Below are 19,541 nucleotides of genomic sequence, written 5' to 3' on the forward strand. Positions count from 1 at the left end.
CAGAATTGAGTAATAGGACCACTTTCACAATCAAGACTGTTTGACAAAACCAGGGAGATGGGGGAGCTACCAGGCCAATGACACTTTTCTTCTTTAAGATCAGGCTCCCAGGTCTCCCCAGAGAAGCCATGAATAGCCCCTATTATGCATTGTCGAACAATATGTCAGTATCACCTTTGCCTTACAGTCCCATGTGTGGGCAACAGTGGATGGGCCTCTCTATGCCTTGGTTCTTCGCAACTGACCAAACTGGCCTGTTTTGCTCCAGAGTCTCCGTTTCTGAAGCTGCAAGCTGCTTTAGACCTCATTACTACTTCTGTTTGGGAGCTATCCATGCCTTGTTGGCAGAAGGAAGAGGAGCATAAACACTAGGGCCCTAATGGCTTTAAGTGAGTAGGTTTGAATTGCCAAGGTCTTTGCAGTGACCCTTTAGGGCAGTTCAGTGCCTGGCTTGGCAAGACCTCCAATGGGCGTGCTATCAGAGTAAATGAAAATGCATCCAAAATTGTCAAATAGAATACAATTTCTGAAGTGTTTGCCAATCAAAGTAAACATTGTTCTTGCAGTTTACTGAATCTATGCATTACAGCATTTTAGAGGGATTTATAAAGATGTTTTGAATGTCCTGTTCTAATTTTCTGTTTGGTTTATATTTTGAATGGTGAATCAAAAGACAACTTAAGTCTTTAGACATTCTGTCCCTAACATAATATCATTATAATATCCCTAACCTATATAACTTATATACTTATATAACTAACATTATGATATATAGTTGTGTATACTGCTTTATTCTAATTCTAAGTGGTCTAATTTAGTCTAGTCATGCTTTTTATAGTGAATACTATTGTTAATTGTCTTCAGGTGTGCCATGGCAAAAGAGGTCTGCTCTGTCAACATATTTGTCATAGTTGTGTGGTGCTCAAATTCTAATGCTTATTGTCAAGAGAAATATTATGACAATTGCTCTTTTTGTTTGTTTGAGGATAAACCTCAGCTTATCATACTTTACATAGGTATGTACAGGTATATACTAGGTATTAGGAATATACATTTGAGCATGGAAGTTAATGCCTCTGGGAAGAAGACGTTGCGTCCTTTCTCTCCTCTGGGGTTACATGTGAGACTGACAGCTCCTACTACTACCAAAGCAAATTCATTCTGTACAGCAGTGGTTTGAAACATTTTCGGCTTGTGACACTTTGAAATTAAACAATCTCCACAGTCAACTCCTTTTTTCAAGTGAAATGCCTGAAGTGCAATTCAAACTATGTGGGATTTCTCTGGTCACTTAATAATTTTAAAGGCAGGCGGTTTAAAGCTGCATTTTACCATGGATAGTGTTTGTATAACAGAAATATTTTCCTGTTCAGTAATCAGCTCACAAACTTATCATTACAGCTGTAATTTAAGTTTTAACTCGGTAACAAATCATAAGATATTACAAAATTATTGTATTTGTATCACTTGATTTCCATTATATAACCACATTAGAACATCCACAATGATAAGCTACATGCTAACATTATAGGAAATGGATCTGCTGGTGACAGGAGGCATAATGAAGCAGTTTGAGGTTTTCAAACATTACATTTCATTTCTGTAATTGCTACTGTTAATGAGAAGACTATAAACTTCATCCTGTTTCTAGTTGAAGGCAGCTGAAAGTGTCGTTATGGCCACATAGTTCACAAATAAAAAAGTTAGAGATAATTGGAATTGAGAAGGAAGTAATGTACTCACATGCTTTCAGAAGATGGACATCAAGCACCCCACTGGTGAAACCTGGCAACCTCCACACACCAACGTCCCATCCACAGAGTGATGGTGGTGGATTTACAAAGATAGAGAGGTAGAGAGGGCAGTTGAAATAAAGCAGGACAAAGAGGCTATGTAAGGGGAGGCTGGATGTCTAAACTAAAGAGCACTTCTTGTCCAAATCAAACTCCAGAGGATCAGCAACAGTGGCAACAATCCAGAAGAAACATTTGCATAATGTTTTAGTTGAAAATGGTGTAAAATAATTTCCTTGGATAGAAAAGGTTGATGTGGCAAGAGCTTGCCTAAAGACACAGGTGCAAACTCGTAAAGTGTTGAATTTAATCTGAGATCAGTGTTTGGGGGAAGGGGCAGGTGGGGGGAGGGAAGTCGAGGGGAGGGACAGCACAGGAATTTGAGAAATAGAGGGAGTAGAAATAGAAGATATAGTGAGAGGAAGAGAGGAGAAGAGGGGGTCAGATCCTGGAATTGAGAAGATCATTAAGCCGAAAACATGATGTGATTTTAAATGTATCAATCAAGTTGAAATACTGTTATTATTTACATTATTAACCTCTGCCCAGTCCTATTAATTCTGTGTTGCAGCCAGGGGTGTACTTAGGGCCATATTTACCAAGAATGTGTTGCTCTACTTAAAACTGTCTGGTAGTTGCAGTTGTAATTGCAATCTTTGTCTTTTGGGCATAACTTATGTATGACCACAAAGAGAGAGAGAGAGAGAGAGAGAGAGAGAGAGAGAGAGAGAGAGAGAGAGAGAGAGAGAGAGAGAGAGAGAGAGAGAGAGAGAGAGAGAGGGAGATCGAGCAATGGTGGCACCTCATGTAACATGTGTCGCACACACTGAATTTGATTGCTCAAAAACCATGCAGATTCTTGGTGTGGCAAATATCCTGCAGAAGGTGAGAGAAATATTAACTTTCACTGCAGCACTAAGGTGACAAAGATTCTTTGCAAGAAGCAACATCTGGTCGACTTGTCACTTCGCGTCTCTACATGCTGGAACACCTCATATGAAATGTTGGATCGTTTTCTTGAGCAGCAGATTGCTGTTTTTGCCACATTGGTCTGAAGAGATAATGCAATAAAGACATAATGATATATTAAATTAATCAGAAAAAGGCTAAAAGTATGTGATAAATTTAGTATCAATCCCATCTAATCGAACACAGATTTATTTTTAAATCACAAATAGCACTGTGAATTTCAGCAGGTAAAATCTTTCAGAAATAAAAGGAGCTGTTACAAGGAATGGAAATAAAAGAAAAAGAAGTAACAGGCTAAATAGTCTGATAAAAGTAACTAATTGATGACATATTGAAGCATTCAAATAGAATTGCAAGCAAGTATAAAGGGGTCCAAGCACCATACCGCAATCTGCCAATGGCATGTCGGACTGAAGTCAGTTGTAAGGAAATGGCTTTTCAGGAAAACAGGAGACTCTTTTGTCACAGGTTCACACTGTTGCTGGCATTGGAACGGGAGTGGCGGCAGCAGCAGTTGCTGGCACTGGAGCAGGAACAGTGGTGGCGGTTGCCGGCACTGGGTCCATGTTGGCCAGATAGTTCTATTATGAACTGCAATCACGTTATTTCAATAGCGGATCCAATGATGCGGACGCACACACACAACAGAACAGAGGAACAGGTAAACAACAGATTTATTGGACACTCCAACCAGTACGAAGTAAACAGGATGTGGATGCTGGAACTGCAGCTGGAGATGTGCAGGCCAGAACTCCAGCCTACCCGTCCTGTGTGTTATCATTCTAGATTATTATGACAAGTTCAGTCTCGAAGTCACTGCTGAGTCAGGCACATCAGAATGGCATCAGCTTGGGAAAGACATAATTACAGGCTGCACCATCTCACCCATCCTTTTCGCCATTGCACTGAACGTGATTGTCAAATCAGCAGAGACAGGGAAAGTGCAGGGGCACCCTAACCAAGATTGGAGTGTGATATTCCCCGATAAGAGCCTTCATTGATAACCAGACTTCCACCATCCTTGGCACAAGGTGGATTTTGAGTAGGTCATCAAGGTCTCTAGTGTTCAAGATGATAGTAGTGGACACGTTCAGATTCTTATTGGCCAGAGCCACCATCGCGTTCATTACAGAGCAGCTACCCAAGAGCCATGGGAAGATCTTCAACTGCAGACTCAAAAAGCCTGCTTATGATCCAGAGAACCAAAGAGCTTGAGACATGGTTTAGGAAGGTGAATTAAACAGGTCTGCGGGAGAGGCAGATTTACCAACTTTCCATGTTGGCCCTGATCCTGCTGCCTATAGAGGAGGACCTGACCTAGAGCGTGAACACCACAATGCTGGTGAAAAAGGCACAGCAGAGACTCTACTAAGGAAAAAACACCTCACCTCTAAACTGTTTCCTGTAAACTGTCCTTCTGCAGCTGCTCCATCGAGAGCTTACTGACTTACTGCATCTATGTTTCGTTTGCCAGTTGCACAGTAGCACAGAGGAAAGCACTCCAGAGGGTCTACTCACCTCCCTTATTTATCTTGGAGGCTTCTCTATAAAACCAAGTATTTAAGATGTGAAGAAAGCGAAAATATGCAACAAAAGATTATTCTGTTCACCTGAAAGGCTATTCCTTTACAACTGGCCCTGTGCGGACATGCCATGGTTTGCTGATTGTGCAGGACCACTTCATACTGGCTTGCAAGTCTAGTTGTATTTTGTTATTTAACCATGTATCTGAAAGAGTTATTATTTGTGGATTATAGTAAGACACCTAGCTCTATTAAGATAATTTACGGGAAAAGTCTCCTAATATTCAAATGAATATTAACAGTATGTATAAAGAAAATTAAAAATCAATAAGAATAACAAGAAATCATTTTGGGACAAGCTCTACCAGGAGGAGCGATAGATACACAGCGCACCAAAAACACACACAAATACAAAATAAATGGTGTCGTTTTTTGTATTCAGCATGGTGGTAAAATGTCATGGCAAACAAAGTGGTCACTTTGTGACAAAACAAAATTAAGAATCTCTTATTAAAGTCAGAGACACATTCTGAAAGGACATTCCAAACAAATGTGTTTCCGTTAGGAAACAAATGCAAAGTCATGCAGCAGTCATTGGTATTCGAGAAAACAACAACTGAGCAATCATTTAAGGTCAGGGCCTCTACGTGGACTTCACTGTGAGCTCCTGAAGAAAGACACCACAAAACATCACAGCGAGACACAGAGCTCCTGTTACAGACTGCAGGCAGCAGCATACACCTGTGAGATCACCACGCACGCACGCACGCACGCACACGCACGCACGCACACGCACGCGCGCACACACACACACACACAGACACACACACACACACACACACACACACACACACAATTGTAGATACTTTTCCTGCATGTTTTTTTGTTCCTGTTTACACAATATTTTCATTCCATTTACAATATATCCCAAATTCACTTGCACAAACTATTTCAAGGGGTGCACACCTGGACTTAGCCACCACACACTCACAGCATAGTCCCCAGTAACATACAGATACAGAGTTAGCAGGTTACAAATAATATTGCATTTTTATCTAGTTGAGTTTTGTTTTTTGGAGCGTCCTTGCGTGTCTTGCATGTTTCTCTTCCTGTGTAGTAGGTGTGGCAAAGGTTGGCTATGTAGTGCCTGTCTGATGTTGATAATTATACCATAATAGACAGTTAGCAACAAAACCAAAAAAAGTGGGCCTTTGGGCCTTGGCAGAGGTGTGAGCTATGAGTGAACTTTTAATGTTTCACTTGGTATCTGACTGTCACGGGAACACCTCTAAACAAAAGACCATTGAAAAGATATTTTTAATTAGGGCTCAATTTCTGGACAGTATAGATAAAGCTGTGAGCACTGAAACAAACCAAATCTCACTTGGGGCTATCTTGGAAACAGAGAGAGAGAGAGAGAGAGAGAGAGAGAGAGAGAGAGAGAGAGAGAGAGACAGAGAGAGAGAGAAAACATCAGTCTGAAGACTAGCTTTTAAAGCTCTGTGATAGCTAGAGTTACAGCATTAACATGAGTCACTGTGCACTACACACCCTCTTTTTTTCAAATTAGGAGCAGCCTCATTTAAGGGGTTATACAAGGCATTTCATTTCCATAGATCTTAAGGAGATAGAGTTGGGGAAATCTCAGGTGGGTCCATACTGATAGGGTCTGGGAAGGAGAGGGCAGTCAGTTGGGTTCTTTGTTACAGAAAGACAGTAATCGTAATTGGAGAGGCATGGAGCAAGACGTGTGAAAGGCTTGGGACTGAGGGCAGGCCCCAAGCTCCCATTAACCAGTGGAAAGCCTCTCTGTGGAGCCGTCTTTTATACTGACCATGTCTTGTTGTGTAAATCCACACATTCTCTTAAGCAACCTGTGAAAGAGGGCATCACAAAAAGAGGGACAAAAAAATCACTGGCTCTAGTAGACCTAGTAGCTTCCTGCGCTGAGATTCGGGTTTTAGGAAATGCAGATGATGAAGAGGTCATGAACCCCACTTACCCATTGACTAAAGCCTCAGTCACACGTCTAAAATGTCTAGGGATGCTTCCTGCATGGGGTCATGTGTGAATTGGAGCAGGGATCGCTATTCAGGGAAATCTGTGTCCCACCTCAAAACCATGTGTCATTCCAGGGTAATGTCTGTAAGGCTGTGTTGTGAATGAAAACACTGCAGTCTACATGTGCTGCCCTGCAATCACACTGCATTTGACCTTGGAGTCTCCCACATGCCTTTGGGTGAACTCCAGTCGAGGTTTTTTAACAGTTGCTTTCTCTTTGCCACTCTCCCATACAGCTTCAACTGGTGAAGGACCCATTCACGCTCCTTGAGAAGGACCTGACCTATTATGGGGACAGACATACCACCGGTAATGAAACCATTTAAATCCAGGGAGGTGTATAGCTTTGGCGAGCCATAACACAGCATATTCTATTTTTTTTTTATTATTAATTAAACTCCTATAAATATATCCCTCCTATATTTAATCCCTTTCCAAATACAGTACGAGATAGATGGCTGCTTGCCCAAGATGTGAACAGGCCGCAATCTGTGCTCTCAAAACTGTTTTCAAACTATTTTTAAGGTGGCTTCCTCAGTCAATACTTTTGTTTTTACAGATGTTTTTTATTCTACAGCAGTTGGTTTGAAGGGTGGCTTCAAAGCCAACAGATATTCCTACTGCGACTTTGTCTTTTTTCTGTCATGCATTACATTACGTTACATTACGGTCATTTAGCAGACGCTTTTATCCAAAGCGACTTCCAATAAGTGCGTTCAACAAAGGTAGATAAAAGAACTTCAGGTCACAAGAAATCGTAAGCGCATTTCCTTCCAAAACCAACAGCTAAGAGCATAACTAGAGCTAGAGTAGTGCAATAAGTTAGGTACCAAGATGAATGAGAAAAAAGGACAAATTAGAAAGGACAAATTAGAAAACAGGTAAGTGCATCAGAAGAGCTAGGACAGAATAGGTGATGTCCTAAGAGGGTGGATCCGGGTAGTGTTTCCTGCCAAGGAAGAGAGTAGAAATGCAATGATGTCTCCGGAACAAGAAATAGCGCGTCTGACAGACCTCCCCGTCTTAGCCTCTCGCAGCCAACAAACTTTTGTGAATAGCCGCCTAGACATACAAAGACATTTTTTTTAAAGCCAAGTGTCAGTAAGCTTTTCCTTGTTTTGTGATCATTGTGTTGACCACAATGATCATGCCACATAACTGTAAAAGTCTTTTTCAAGGACTCACATCAAAGAGTCTGTGCAACAGGAGGGTATTGTGTGGGCACAGGGTAAACAGCATCACAAGTTTGGGGGAATCCATCAAGCTTGACCCTCACAAAGAGGTCCTGAACTGGATTCCTGGTGAGCTTTGTTTCGCCGTCATCTAATCCATAGAGAGGCCACACTCATTCAACCCTCAGGCCTTCCCTCTAATGCCCAAATGTTGGCTTTCCTCTGCTCTCCCTCCACATTTACAATGGCAAACCTCCTTCCAGTAACATAAGCCATTTTACCACAATGACTCCTCCACCTCGGACACAATGGGCCCTGTTCAACACCCCCTGCCCTCAATCTTACTTCATAATGCAATGGGGCACATCAAGCGCAGATCAGAATACCCACTTCCTGCTGAGGAATATAAGTTATAACAGCTAAACTCACCACCAAAAAAATGGTGTTTCCCAGGTCTGTTATCAGAAATAATAATGTGTGTGGAGCAAAACTTCTTTCTTTCTGGAAAGTGGAGCTAGGGTGGTTGCAGCAATAACCAGGGCTGAAGCTCCACTGGTGTGTGGGACAAGGGCAAGATGATTCGCCACTGGGTTGATTGCTTCCTTAAGGCCAGAGGGAAATGGCACCGGACCCAAGCTGACTTTGACTATGGAGAATGCCTCCAGTCCCACCTTCTCAATGATGTCATCCACTTACTGCCCCTTCTTTTTTTTTTTTTCACTATTTGCTTTTATTGAAGCAAATATAGGGATATAATATGAGGTACAAGTAGATTGAAAACTACAGGAAGCCACGGCTGCTGGAGGTTGTGAGAACATGGCAGTGGTTTGTACGCAGAGTTCAGGATGGCAAAAATCATCCATCTACTGAAACAAGAACGCAAAACAACTTCACTCAAAATATTAGTATACTTTACCTTTTTAATTCTGCTGAGCACGAAAGTACACAAGCTTCATGTTCTGAAAAGAACATTTTAAAAATTCATAAAAAAACAATATTTCACAAAATTCATATAGTCAAGCTTTTGCATTTAAACCAAGGACACAGCACAAATGCCAGCATGCAACCAAGCAAGAAATAAAGATGATCTACTTTTAGTCTGACAGTCATTGCACTACAATATTCACTCTTCTTCTGATTGGTTTTGCAGTAAATTAAGTTGTCTATGTAATCTTCAAGAACCTGTGGCTGAAAATTATTTCAGAGAGTTAAACGCATATATTCAACTAATATTCCTCATTGTGTAATTTATATACTTAAATATAACAATAATAATATAACAAACAACTTAAAATGCTATGACTGTAAGATATGTCTTTCATTTTGTTTAGGCCATATCTTATGCTTGTGTTATTGGAGGTTTACATTCCAGTTAAATCTGTTGGTTTTGTGCTCATGCATGTAAATGGGGATGGGTCACATACACTGTACACAAACTACAGTATAATAAGCATGTGAATATTCTTCACTGATAAACCAGAGGAAATGAAAAGAATTTACAAAAACAAATCGACAATTGCATTGTTAATGTGACCAAGTGTAAAACTTAATATCCCTCCTCCTATGAAACAGCATACAATGGAAGTCTCAGGGAGTGGGTGAGACGTAAGGGAGAGACTGAGGTGAATGGGTGAAGGGCAACAGCCTCTTGGCGAACCCAGTCCAACCTAAATGCAGGGGAAGTGGGCATGACTCAGCATTTGGTGTGTGGTTACCATACAAGCTGGGCCTCAGCATTTCTTAGTTGAGAGTTGCAAAACATGAAGACCTGTAGTGACCTGAACACCCAACACCTCTGATTTTCTCTGCTGTAGTCCTGAGCTCACCTCAGTCTGGTTTTATTTTTCCTCCAGGCCTCTCAACAGAGCTGAAGTAAACCAGCCAAGCTTTGTGATCTATTGTGCCATTTCACTCACTGTTATGACTCGTGAGGAGTCTGGTCTGACTGACAGTAAGGAAGTAAAGGTGTCTTAGTAACAAACACTATTCCGAAATCTCAACAAAGTAAAAAAAAAATGACCATTATTCATGTATTTTTTCTTTTTTTTGCATATGCATTATACTGCTTACTCAAATATCAATACTAAAAGGACATGTCAAATCAACAACGGAAACTTACACTTTTTGCTTTAAAGCTCAACAACTGGGGTACAGATGAATATCAATACCATTTGGCACAAAGAAAAACTGTGCTATCATAAGAACGAGTTTTCTGTGTGTGTGATCACCATAACAGACTGGTAAAATAAATGCTAGTGAACCTGGCAAAGTTTAGCAGATATAAATGAATGATGATGCCATATCTGCTGCTGTCTGCGAGAGTGTGCAGCAAATAAGGGGTGACTTGTGAGTGACAGGTCAAGCCTGAGAATGAGGCTCTTAATAGCAGAAGCACTACAATGTGTGCAGGATAGATTGCACTTTGCTATTTTGACTTAATGATCAACTCAGTAGTTTCATGTATTATGTAATGTTTACTAATGCAGGTGTTAATTTTTACATTTTTACCCAAGCTTACCCAACATGGGCATACCATAGTAACACATTCAATGTAAATGATGAAGATGCTTATGGATGAGGGAACATTTTTGCGTGAAGCTGTATGCCCTTACCAACATGGTAAATCTGGTGTTGTGTATAATGAAATAACTGCTGTTTATTATAGTATTGTAGAATTTGCTACCCAGCAAGCATCTTTGACATTCAAAGATGAAGTTTTATATATGAAGGAAAAAAGGCAAAACAAAAAGCTTTAGGTTAGGTTAAGCAGAAGGCTTTTCCTCAAAAGTTAGAGGAGCTGCAGCGACCTTTGACTCTGGGTACAACAAGTATCTCATCGCCGTCCTGAATGCCATAGGAATGGAGTGCACGGCTTCCACACTTCATTTCCTCGGGCCCCACTACTGAACACATCTCCCTATTAATATAGAAGAGCCTGATGCCATTGGTGGTGAACTGCAGGAGAGCTTTAAGTTGTTTCTTCAAGTCTCCCACCGTCTGCTCCAGATGAAGGCTGACAGCCTCCACCCTGTCCCCCCAGCGTACATCCACAATGGTGCAACGAGGAGTCAGGTCCACATCTGCCAGTGGAGCCAGTTGCCCGTATTTGGATACAAGAAAGTGGTACCTGGGAGAACAATATTACTTTTAATTTTTCTTAATAATTCTCTTCAATTTTCATGCAAATACTGGAAAAATTAACATTTCTGAATATTTCCTGATAGAATTGACTTGTTATCTAGTACTCATGGTAGCCATCACCAATCACTGAGACTGTCTACCATAATTTGTGTCTTGATACATACTTATATTCGGGTGCAGATTAAAAATGGTTTACATGTACAAATTTCAATGACTGTACAAGTTTGGTGATGGTATTTGCAGTCAGAATGACTTTTAGTTTTTTGTTGTGTTTAGTATTGAATAAAAAAGGGTGGACAATATGTAAATGGCGCATACACATTTGACCCATACTAACCCAAAGGACATATGAACCAATGATTTTATACGTACAAGTGTGCTTGTTTAAGAGGAAAAGACACTGCAAGTTCACTACCTCGTTTGCCGTGAGAAAGCTCTCAGCCACCTCGGGGGAATACATGTTCCAGGTAATGATTCAGGAACGATTAAATAAAATCCAGGTGAAAAGGCTTGTGCTTTCAAAGCTAAAGTAACAGCTGAGCCAATCAAAGCAATTTCCTTTCCCTCCCCAAAACTACCCCACAAAGTAAATCCCCTGGCCTGGGGTTTCAGGCCAAAACTTTTGGCCCACCCTGGGAATTCTCCTGTACAAAGTGCTATTCTAAGAGAAGCCTTTTAACTAAAACGCTTCATTTAACCTGGTTAGTATGGAATAAGGGCACAAATAATGCTGCAAATGATAACAGCTAAGCATTTCAAATGTCTTTTCCAACAATGCTGGCAATGCAGGAAAAGTAGAGCATACAAAATGAACAAAGTGAAACGTCAAACTATTAGCTAATACCTGCACTTATAGAAAAAGCCCCTTAGACGAGAGAGTGACTGACCAACCGACAAGAACATGGCAGGTGTTTCTCTTCTCTGGAAATATTCTGGACAGTCATGAGTCAATTGATCAGAGAAAGTGCAGCAATATTACTGGTACATTAAGTGAGTCACAGGGGATATTGGCATGGTGTAACAATCCAAATGCAGTAATGGTGTTTCCTAACCCTGAATATGCACTGTGAATCTGTAATAGTACCCAGACTGTGACTAATGCATCTTTGGGGAAGATGCGCTATTAAATAATGTGGTAATAGAGCAGACATTTCATGATTGTGATAGCAACTACAGTATCATCAGGGTAAAACAATTTATTAACCAATTGTAGATTTTAGCTTTACAGGGGAGATGTATAAACAAAAAAAAACAGCCTGCTACCTTGTGTATCGGTTTTCCAATCAGAGAATTCCCAGCACAAAGAGCTCATTGAGTAAGGAGTGACTGGTGGCATTGTCCCCCAAAGGTTAGTTTCCCCAGTCAGGCACTGCGCCTTCCTTCACAAATCCCTTCCCAACATTCTGCTCAGGTTAAGTGGAATACAGCTGGTGAATAGTACAGGCAATGATTTGACCAAATCTACCAAAAATGACATTATATGTTATATATTTATCAACGACAGATTTCTCTGTGTTCATAAGGATGAAGATGTTTAAATGGGGACAGTCTGATATGTTAGTGTTAAGCATAAACCAATATATTTAAACTTTCAACAGATATGGGTGATGAAAGACCGATATATTAAAATGTACCTTCCTGAGAGCGCTTCTCTTTCAAGCTCAGCTCTCTCTTTGCCACAACAGGTCAGCACAGTGGCCAAATTGTTTGTTTGTAGGCCCAAAGCACATGGCCACACAGGGAAATGTGACACAGCTGCGGATAGGGATTATTATCAATAGCCACCTCCCAGTCAGAGCTGTGTCCAGATGTGTGAGACAGTGAAAACTGACAGTGATGACAAGAGAGTTCTCCTGTGCCCTGTATGACCAGCACAGAAGATCAAAGAATAATCATCAGCAGTAATAAGTGTCGAGGGAACATCACAGCCACTGTGTTTTTACTGCCGCTCTACCTCGTCATCATGCTAATGTTGATTTGTCGATTTGATCACTGTAACTGCATCACTGCCGGTGTGTATCAACTTTTCCTTTCACCCATTCTTTGGAAGATTAGAGACAGGTGCTTATTGCTTTTTAGAGCACCTATCACTTTCAAAAAAATCTCTTTTGAAAGGATTGGGTGCATTGGAAAGACAGAGAATGAGATGATCCTCGAAACATCAGATGCATGGACTGATTTTAAATGTCTGAATGTTCTGCCCAGAAAGCTGTTACTTAAATAAGTGTGCCCACTTAAGTGCTGACTTGGGTTACTTAAGTTGTTTTTTTTCCCCATTTGTCCGTTTTGCCGGGTATTTCCTTGATTTGTTGTGTTTGAATTGATTATATCTTTATTATTATCTTTTTTATTAATATGATTTGGGTTCCTTATCTATAAAAGGTTATTTTATTTCATTATGCAACAGTTTACATATTTTGCGTGGGATTAGACACATGGTTCTTAAAAATGTTCTATTTTTTGGACGATTAATATGAAATAATTTGAGTTTATATCTTGGCCATATTTCCAATGAAGTACTGGAAAGGTGTTCGGGGAGTCATTTATTTCCAGCCTTTATCTTAAGGTAAAGATGTGTTAAGCCGCCGTCTAGTGGTTGACCTTTCAAGGTTGTTAATGTGTTTTTAGCTAAATATAGTGGGTTCAATAACAGTCATCTTATTTCACAAATGTCCTAATGCTGATTGTCCAAAATGATCTGAAAACACATTGTTTTCAGTTAAATAACTTTGGGACTCGATAACTTCCCGCTACTTTGCCCCGCAGAGTGCCACATTGCCGAACAAAGATAATCAGAGTAATAATCTTAATTTGTCTAAAATCCATATATTCTTATATATTGAGTACCTTTCAGGAAGCTCCTGTCCTGGACAGTCCTGGAAGTATCTGATGAAAAACCTCTCAGCATCCTCTCTTTCTCCATCAGACACTGCACTCCCATTCAAAACCAATACTGATGGCAGCCTAAATGCAAAACAAGAGTTCAGCGTGCATGAAATTAGAAAAAAGTACAAAGGTTATACCAACATGAATGTATGTGTTTTCTTGTACATATAGTATGTGTGAATAAATCCTTGTGTGTGTCTTAGTGCAGACCCACTGTGCTAAAAGGAGGTCCCGTCTTTCCTGGTTGTTGTAGAGCTGCAACAAAGGAATTCCCATCGCCTTGACCTCTTCCAGCTTTGGGAAAAAATTCAATCTTCCAATATCCTCCCATTTGCTAAGCCCTAAATAACAGACAATAAGTTCACGTTCAAGAGAAAAGTAATGAGGGAGACAGGGATGCAAATACATTTTTCAGTGGTGGCAGTGAAAGAGATAAAAAGGGTAGGAGACGGAGAGAGAGAGAGTGTGTTAAAGAGATGAGGAAGAGACAGAAGAGCTGGGAGACAAATATGATGAGCAAGACTCTAAAGGAGTAAGGAGAAAATTCCCCATTAATCATAAAAACCTGACCAAAAAGGAAAGATAACTGGCTGCAAATTCTAAATTCAGATTTCACCTGCAGTCAGTGCGCAACAGCCCTCAATAAAAATGTTGACTGTTACGACCCCCAGTCGTATGGTTATGTTCCTGTCTAGGTGGGCTGTGTGGGCTGTGTGTGCCTTCTGCGAGTCTGTGAATGTATCCCCAGATTGGTTAGCATAGCAGGTTTGCTTACAGAGGCTGTTGCAGCTAGCCCACATCCCATCACTCTGGCTGACAGCTCAAAGCAACCTTTCACCTGTTGTCTTTGTTGTCTCTGTTGCTGCAGACGAGGTCACAGATTCTTTAGCCGTTCTAATCTGGAGAAAGGTCTTATACATTTCACACACATTTAGCCCCTCTGTTTTCTCTGTTTGCTGGAAATTTGGACGTTCCAGACAATAAAATGTGTCACAGCTGATGACACTGATTTACAGCACACCTGCACAAATGTTGTACCTGAGTTGTTGAGGTTGATGGTGCGGAGATTAGGGAAGAGTTGTTGCAGTGTTTCTTGATTATCATCTACAGACCCCAGGCTGTTATTAGCCAGCACCAGTGTGTGCAGACTTGGGTACATGAGTCCAAGTTTCCTGACTTCTGCCCATTCCTGCAGCCGGTTTTCTGTCATCTGCAGTAGGTGTAAAGACGAACAGGATGCCTGGGATTCTGACACGGTGTTGTAGCCGTTTAAACACAAGAACAACTCCTCCAGCCTGTAAAGAAAGAACAATATAGGTACGACCAAAATATTTATCCAGATTTGTTACACCTACCAAATGTTTACAGTGCTAATATTCAGTACCTTGAAGTACAGCCATATGTATTGGTCAGTAAGACACATTGGTCTACCTTTGCTGCCTTTCAACAGTGATACCATCAACAGCACATCCAAAAGGAACATATTGCAAAAGCTGATGTCACTTACTCTGGCATACGCTGTGTGAGTGTGTGCACAGTGTTCCAGCTGACATGTGTATTGATGAGGACAAGGCGTTGGACTCTGGAGAAGTCCTCAGCCATACTGGGCTCCAGCTCTGTCCCACCCAGAGGGTTCATACTCAGATTGAGGAAGACAAGGTTAGGGATGTTGGAAGCAATGGTGAAGACCTGCCAACCCAAAAAGATTTGCAGAAAAAAAAGGTTCTAAAAAAAAAAGGACTTCACAAGTTGGAGCTTTGCAAAAAAACAAACAAATGCACAGGAGAAAGAAACCTCCCATTGGCTTGTACTGCATGATGGTATATACTTATCATTTTGATCTGCTAGCTAAGAGCTTAGAAATGACAAAAATTGCTTTGTGGTGGGATAAAGAACAAAGAACGCAAAACAAGATTATTAATTAAATCCAAACCACAAAATGGAGCCTGCAATACCAGATAACTGGATCAGAGCATTATTCTGAATGTGTCTCTACATACACTTTATAACCAATAGTATGTTGACACCTCTACTAATTAAAGTTCAAGCATTTTAGCCACACCCACAGGTAACAGGTGCATAACATCAAGCACATACCAATGTCATTTCCATAGACAAAGGCAGTTGAATGTTTTGTACACAAGAGCTCAGTGGCACAGTCATACTGTCATAGGACACCACCTTTGCCACAAGTCAGTTATTTCTGCCCTACTAGATCTCCCCCGGTCAGCTGCAAGTGAACATTGAACACCTTTAGGATGAATTGGAATGCCGATTGTGAGGCCGGCCTTCTCATCCAACATCAGTGCCTGACCTGTCCAGAGCTTTTTATGGAAGTAAATATAACTAATTTGATTTAGGGTAATCTTTCACGGGTACATTTATTTTATTGTTATATTTATACTATAAACTATATATTTTACAATGTTGTGTCAATGCATTTGTGCAAAACAAATGTCAGAAAAGCTAAATATTATCTTAATGTTTTGTTAGGGTCACTGCACTACTTTTTAGTTGTACTTATGTCAATAATATCACTTTAACATTGTTCACCAACTGCAGCACCCCTCTCCAAACCCTTTGTGCACTCTACCTAGCAGCTCTGACCTGAGCTGCTATCAGAGCATATCGCCATGGCTGCGATTGATCGACTGTTGGTCGGTTGTTTAAGTGGTACCACCATTAATTAAAGACATTGCTTCAAATATGTATGCCTATTGAGGACACCCACCTCTCCCCAGTCTTTAAGTTGATTGTAGGATAGATCCAACTCTACCACATGGGCACAAAAAGTTGCAATATGTGACCGGTCACCAGCTTTAGCGATTCCACAATCTTCCAGCACCAGTATACTGGGCAAGAAGAGATAATCTGCAAACAGGATATGTCCTCTTAGATTTGGTCCTTAACTCAGTTTGCAATACATACAGTGGCTCACAGACAGACTCACTTTTGACTGGGGATCCTGAAGGGCTGTGCAGCACCACTCCTCCCATGCCTGGTGCATAGGGGAAATTTTCGAGGTTGTACTTCTCAGTAATTACTTGAATAAAAGTGTGCATCTCTTCTTCATCAGTGCACTCCATGGTTCCAGCCCCTAAGCAAGTTTGCAGAGGGAGAAACAATGCAACACCATCTGCAAGGCAATTAAATCAGTAAGAGGTTACTTATTTGTAGCTTTATGTAATAAAAACAACTCTGTCCTGCTCACATAATACACTTGAGAGGTGCTTAGGTAGGCAAGTAAATCTATAGTCTGAATCGGAAAAATGTTGGTATTATATCCCACTTCTATGCACATATGTCAACTTTGAATCGGGCCTCCAGTAGTTGCTATCTTCTGCGCTTCTCTCTTATCTTTATTTTATTTTTTGCAATTTGTTTTTATTGAAGCAGACATTGTACATGACATTGTGCACACAGTTGTAGGATACTTTGGAGATCATTTTTTATATAGAAAGAGGGGAAAGAGGAGAGAGAGATAAGAGAGAATCTTATCTATCTTATCACTACTATTGTTGTTTAACTTTACACATAGACCCTGAGGTAGAGTAAAAGTAGATTGGAGTTGCAATGATGTCATAGGGTACATACAGTTCTTACAGGATGATGTCAAACATTTTGCTCACTATTATTGACATTTATTACTATGATTTGACACTATTGAACAAAACATTTTTCACTTAAGATTTGTGGGAGTGCTTTTGTTCATTTAGTTAGTATGTTTTAGAAAGATTGTTAAGTTGTATTTACAGCCCCAACCACTGCCAAAATGTTCAAACACAATACGAGGGCTCAGACTGCCTGGCTGATACGACCTTTTCTCTGTCTCTGTCTCTTGACCCTCGTCTCAAAGACATCTGTACCTTTAGCAAAGATTAAAATACAATTTGATCAGCAATACAACATTTTTAAAGGATGGATCTCCAATTCACTGAAGGCCTCTATTTTATAATTCTAATGTGAATTTATATCTCTTCATCCTTGCAAAGGTAGTTCAAATGAAAACGTTCCAGAGAAAGTTTCTCTTAAATATCCACGTATCATTTCTTTTCTGGAAAACCAGTAATCAATCATAAGACAATGAAAATGTTCTATCTATGAACTCAACAGACGCAAGAAGAGACAAAGCTCTAATCCAGTAAACAGGATGGCCACACTGATATGTTCAAGATGCAAAATCTATCAAATATTAAATATGAAATATTTAGTAACGTAAACAAATATATACAAAATTGCAGTATTTGCTCAGAAAAAACACTTTCATCTTCTGTTACACCTCAGTTTGGTCAAACGTGCACTTTTGGCCTTTCTCAGAATGTGCAGATTTATAGCACTGATCATCAGGGCTCTTAGACTGTCCTTTCAAGATCCTGCTCCCCTCTGCGGAACGGCTTAAGTTTGGTCATTACTGGTGTAAGATGGACAAGAGCCCTGGCCAGCTTTTCTCCGTGGTACACATTTTTGGCAGAGCACAATACCAAAACCAAATGTACTGCTGTCACATCAATACATACAACCTCAAAACTGCCCCTCCACACTGAATCCAGTTGCTCAGAACTCACACAGTTCTTTTCAACTGTGATCAGCGATATCAGTTTCCCAAAAAAGGGTTTTGATCATCCTATAATCTGACCACCTGAGGCAGTTCCTGTGCCAAATGACTGAGCAATGTGTCCAGGTTGTAGCTGATGTTTCTGTCATAGATAGTTTTCATCTCACAGACCCCCTAATTCTTACCTCTGATATAGCAGAGACCAAAGGAAGGCCTGACAACACGTCAGTTCACATGCCTCTTTCCCTGCTGAGAGGAAATGATAACTTTAATGAAGGAATAAAACGAGAACATGAAAGAGACTGAAGCTATGTCATAGAAACTAGGGAAGCATCCCAATCATATAACACATACTGTATGTAGCGGTCTAGAGCATCTGCACCACTGCCACTGAAAGACACTGTCACAAAGCACAATGACACTCCCACTCTGCACATAAACCCATTAGGATTCATTTATATTAGTATTTTCACCAATAAATCAGTCGGTGCAAAAGCATCACTGCAGCAACACATGATTCAAAGTATCACAGCAGCTGACGTTCTTTATTTTCCGCAATATTTAGTTACAGATAATCAATACTTAACATGTGCGCGATCTAAGAGATTGAAAACTATCAAAACGTTCATCTCCATGTGTTAATTGAATTTCCCCCACTAGATGTCACCCACTTGCACTTGAATGACGTTTTCGATTAGTGAGGACATTCTTATTAAAATGGTTCACAAAAGGTTCAGTCTTCCCGGAAGACTAATTTGGCCACCAAATAGTGGAAAACGGCCAAATGCTGTACAGTGTCAACATGGCAACTACTCCCGTCAGACCAGGCTGTATAATGTTGCAGTGCAGAAACGAATTAACGATAAAAACCCAACATTACATCTTCAGTCACGACGACTTGCTCCACCCATGACAACAACGTAAGGAACACTTGTTTACAAAATTATAAATGTCACCTTAGCCAGCTAAATGGGTAACGTAACATTTTAAAAGCTGAATAATGTTGTCATTGTAAGAGCCTTGCAAAGTAAAGTGTGTGAAGTGCAAATTGTTAAGCTTTGCTTATTTGATTCTAGTAACGTTAGAACATTTAAAAAATAATACTCACTCCCCCGGAAACCTTCGGTGTTATCTGTTTGTTTGCGTCTTCGTCTGCTTCTTCGTATTTTTTAGCTGTCGGCAAACCATGTAACGGGCGCATTACCGCCACCAGCTGGACTGGAGTAGGAAGCAAGAGATTTCTGCTGTAAATAAAGAAGGAAATAACAAAACAAAATAGAAAGAAAATCAGGATTTTATCTAAATCTGTTTCTTTCAAGAACGTAATAATGTTAAAGAATATATTGCCTGCTGTTTTCCCCAAGAGATCCAAGAATGAGAAGTCATGGTGTTTTGCCTTTCTGAAGGAGGTATCTTGTTTGTTTTGGCTGTTCTTTGGATT

At 40.3% G+C, this 19,541-nt stretch overlaps 1 protein-coding gene across 3 annotated transcripts; it reads right to left on the reverse strand.

The window, feature by feature from the left end:
* Positions 1 to 8,418: 8,418 nt before the first annotated feature.
* LOC143009225 (tubulin-specific chaperone cofactor E-like protein) lies at positions 8,419 to 19,263 on the reverse strand. 3 transcript variants are annotated; one of them, XM_076161268.1, is made up of 9 exons: positions 19,209 to 19,263; positions 18,286 to 18,349; positions 16,496 to 16,681; positions 16,277 to 16,416; positions 15,053 to 15,234; positions 14,584 to 14,840; positions 13,760 to 13,886; positions 13,507 to 13,623; positions 8,419 to 10,645 (listed from the first exon to the last, which is right to left on the reverse strand). In XM_076161268.1, exons 3-9 carry the CDS (start codon positions 16,629 to 16,631, stop codon positions 10,300 to 10,302), a joined length of 1,305 nt encoding a protein of 434 aa, XP_076017383.1. In that variant the 5' UTR covers positions 16,632 to 16,681; positions 18,286 to 18,349; positions 19,209 to 19,263; the 3' UTR covers positions 8,419 to 10,299. The 3 variants fall into 3 exon arrangements, with proteins under 3 accessions (XP_076017383.1, XP_076017384.1, XP_076017385.1); XM_076161269.1 differs by having other exon boundaries at positions 18,286 to 18,346; positions 19,209 to 19,258; XM_076161270.1 differs by lacking the exon at positions 16,277 to 16,416.
* Positions 19,264 to 19,541: the final 278 nt, after the last annotated feature.

This window comes from Genypterus blacodes, unplaced genomic scaffold (genome assembly GCF_046128005.1).
Source record: "Genypterus blacodes isolate CSIRO-AG114 ecotype Tasmania unplaced genomic scaffold, CSIRO-AGI_Gbla_v1 ptg000111l_1, whole genome shotgun sequence".
In the NCBI taxonomy this organism is placed as follows: Eukaryota; Metazoa; Chordata; class Actinopteri; order Ophidiiformes; family Ophidiidae; genus Genypterus; species Genypterus blacodes.

Coding starts and splice junctions, on each gene's coding strand:
- LOC143009225 (XM_076161268.1), bottom strand. CDS start 16,631: ATGGAGTGCACTGATGAAGAAGAGATGCACACTTTTATTCAAGTAATT. Junction 15,235..16,276: donor AACTTAAAGACTGGGGAGAG/GTGGGTGTCCTC, acceptor TTGGGTTGGCAG/GTCTTCACCATTGCTTCCAA. Junction 10,646..13,506: donor GGACAGGAGCTTCCTGAAAG/GTACTCAATATA, acceptor TTGTTCTCCCAG/GTACCACTTTCTTGTATCCA.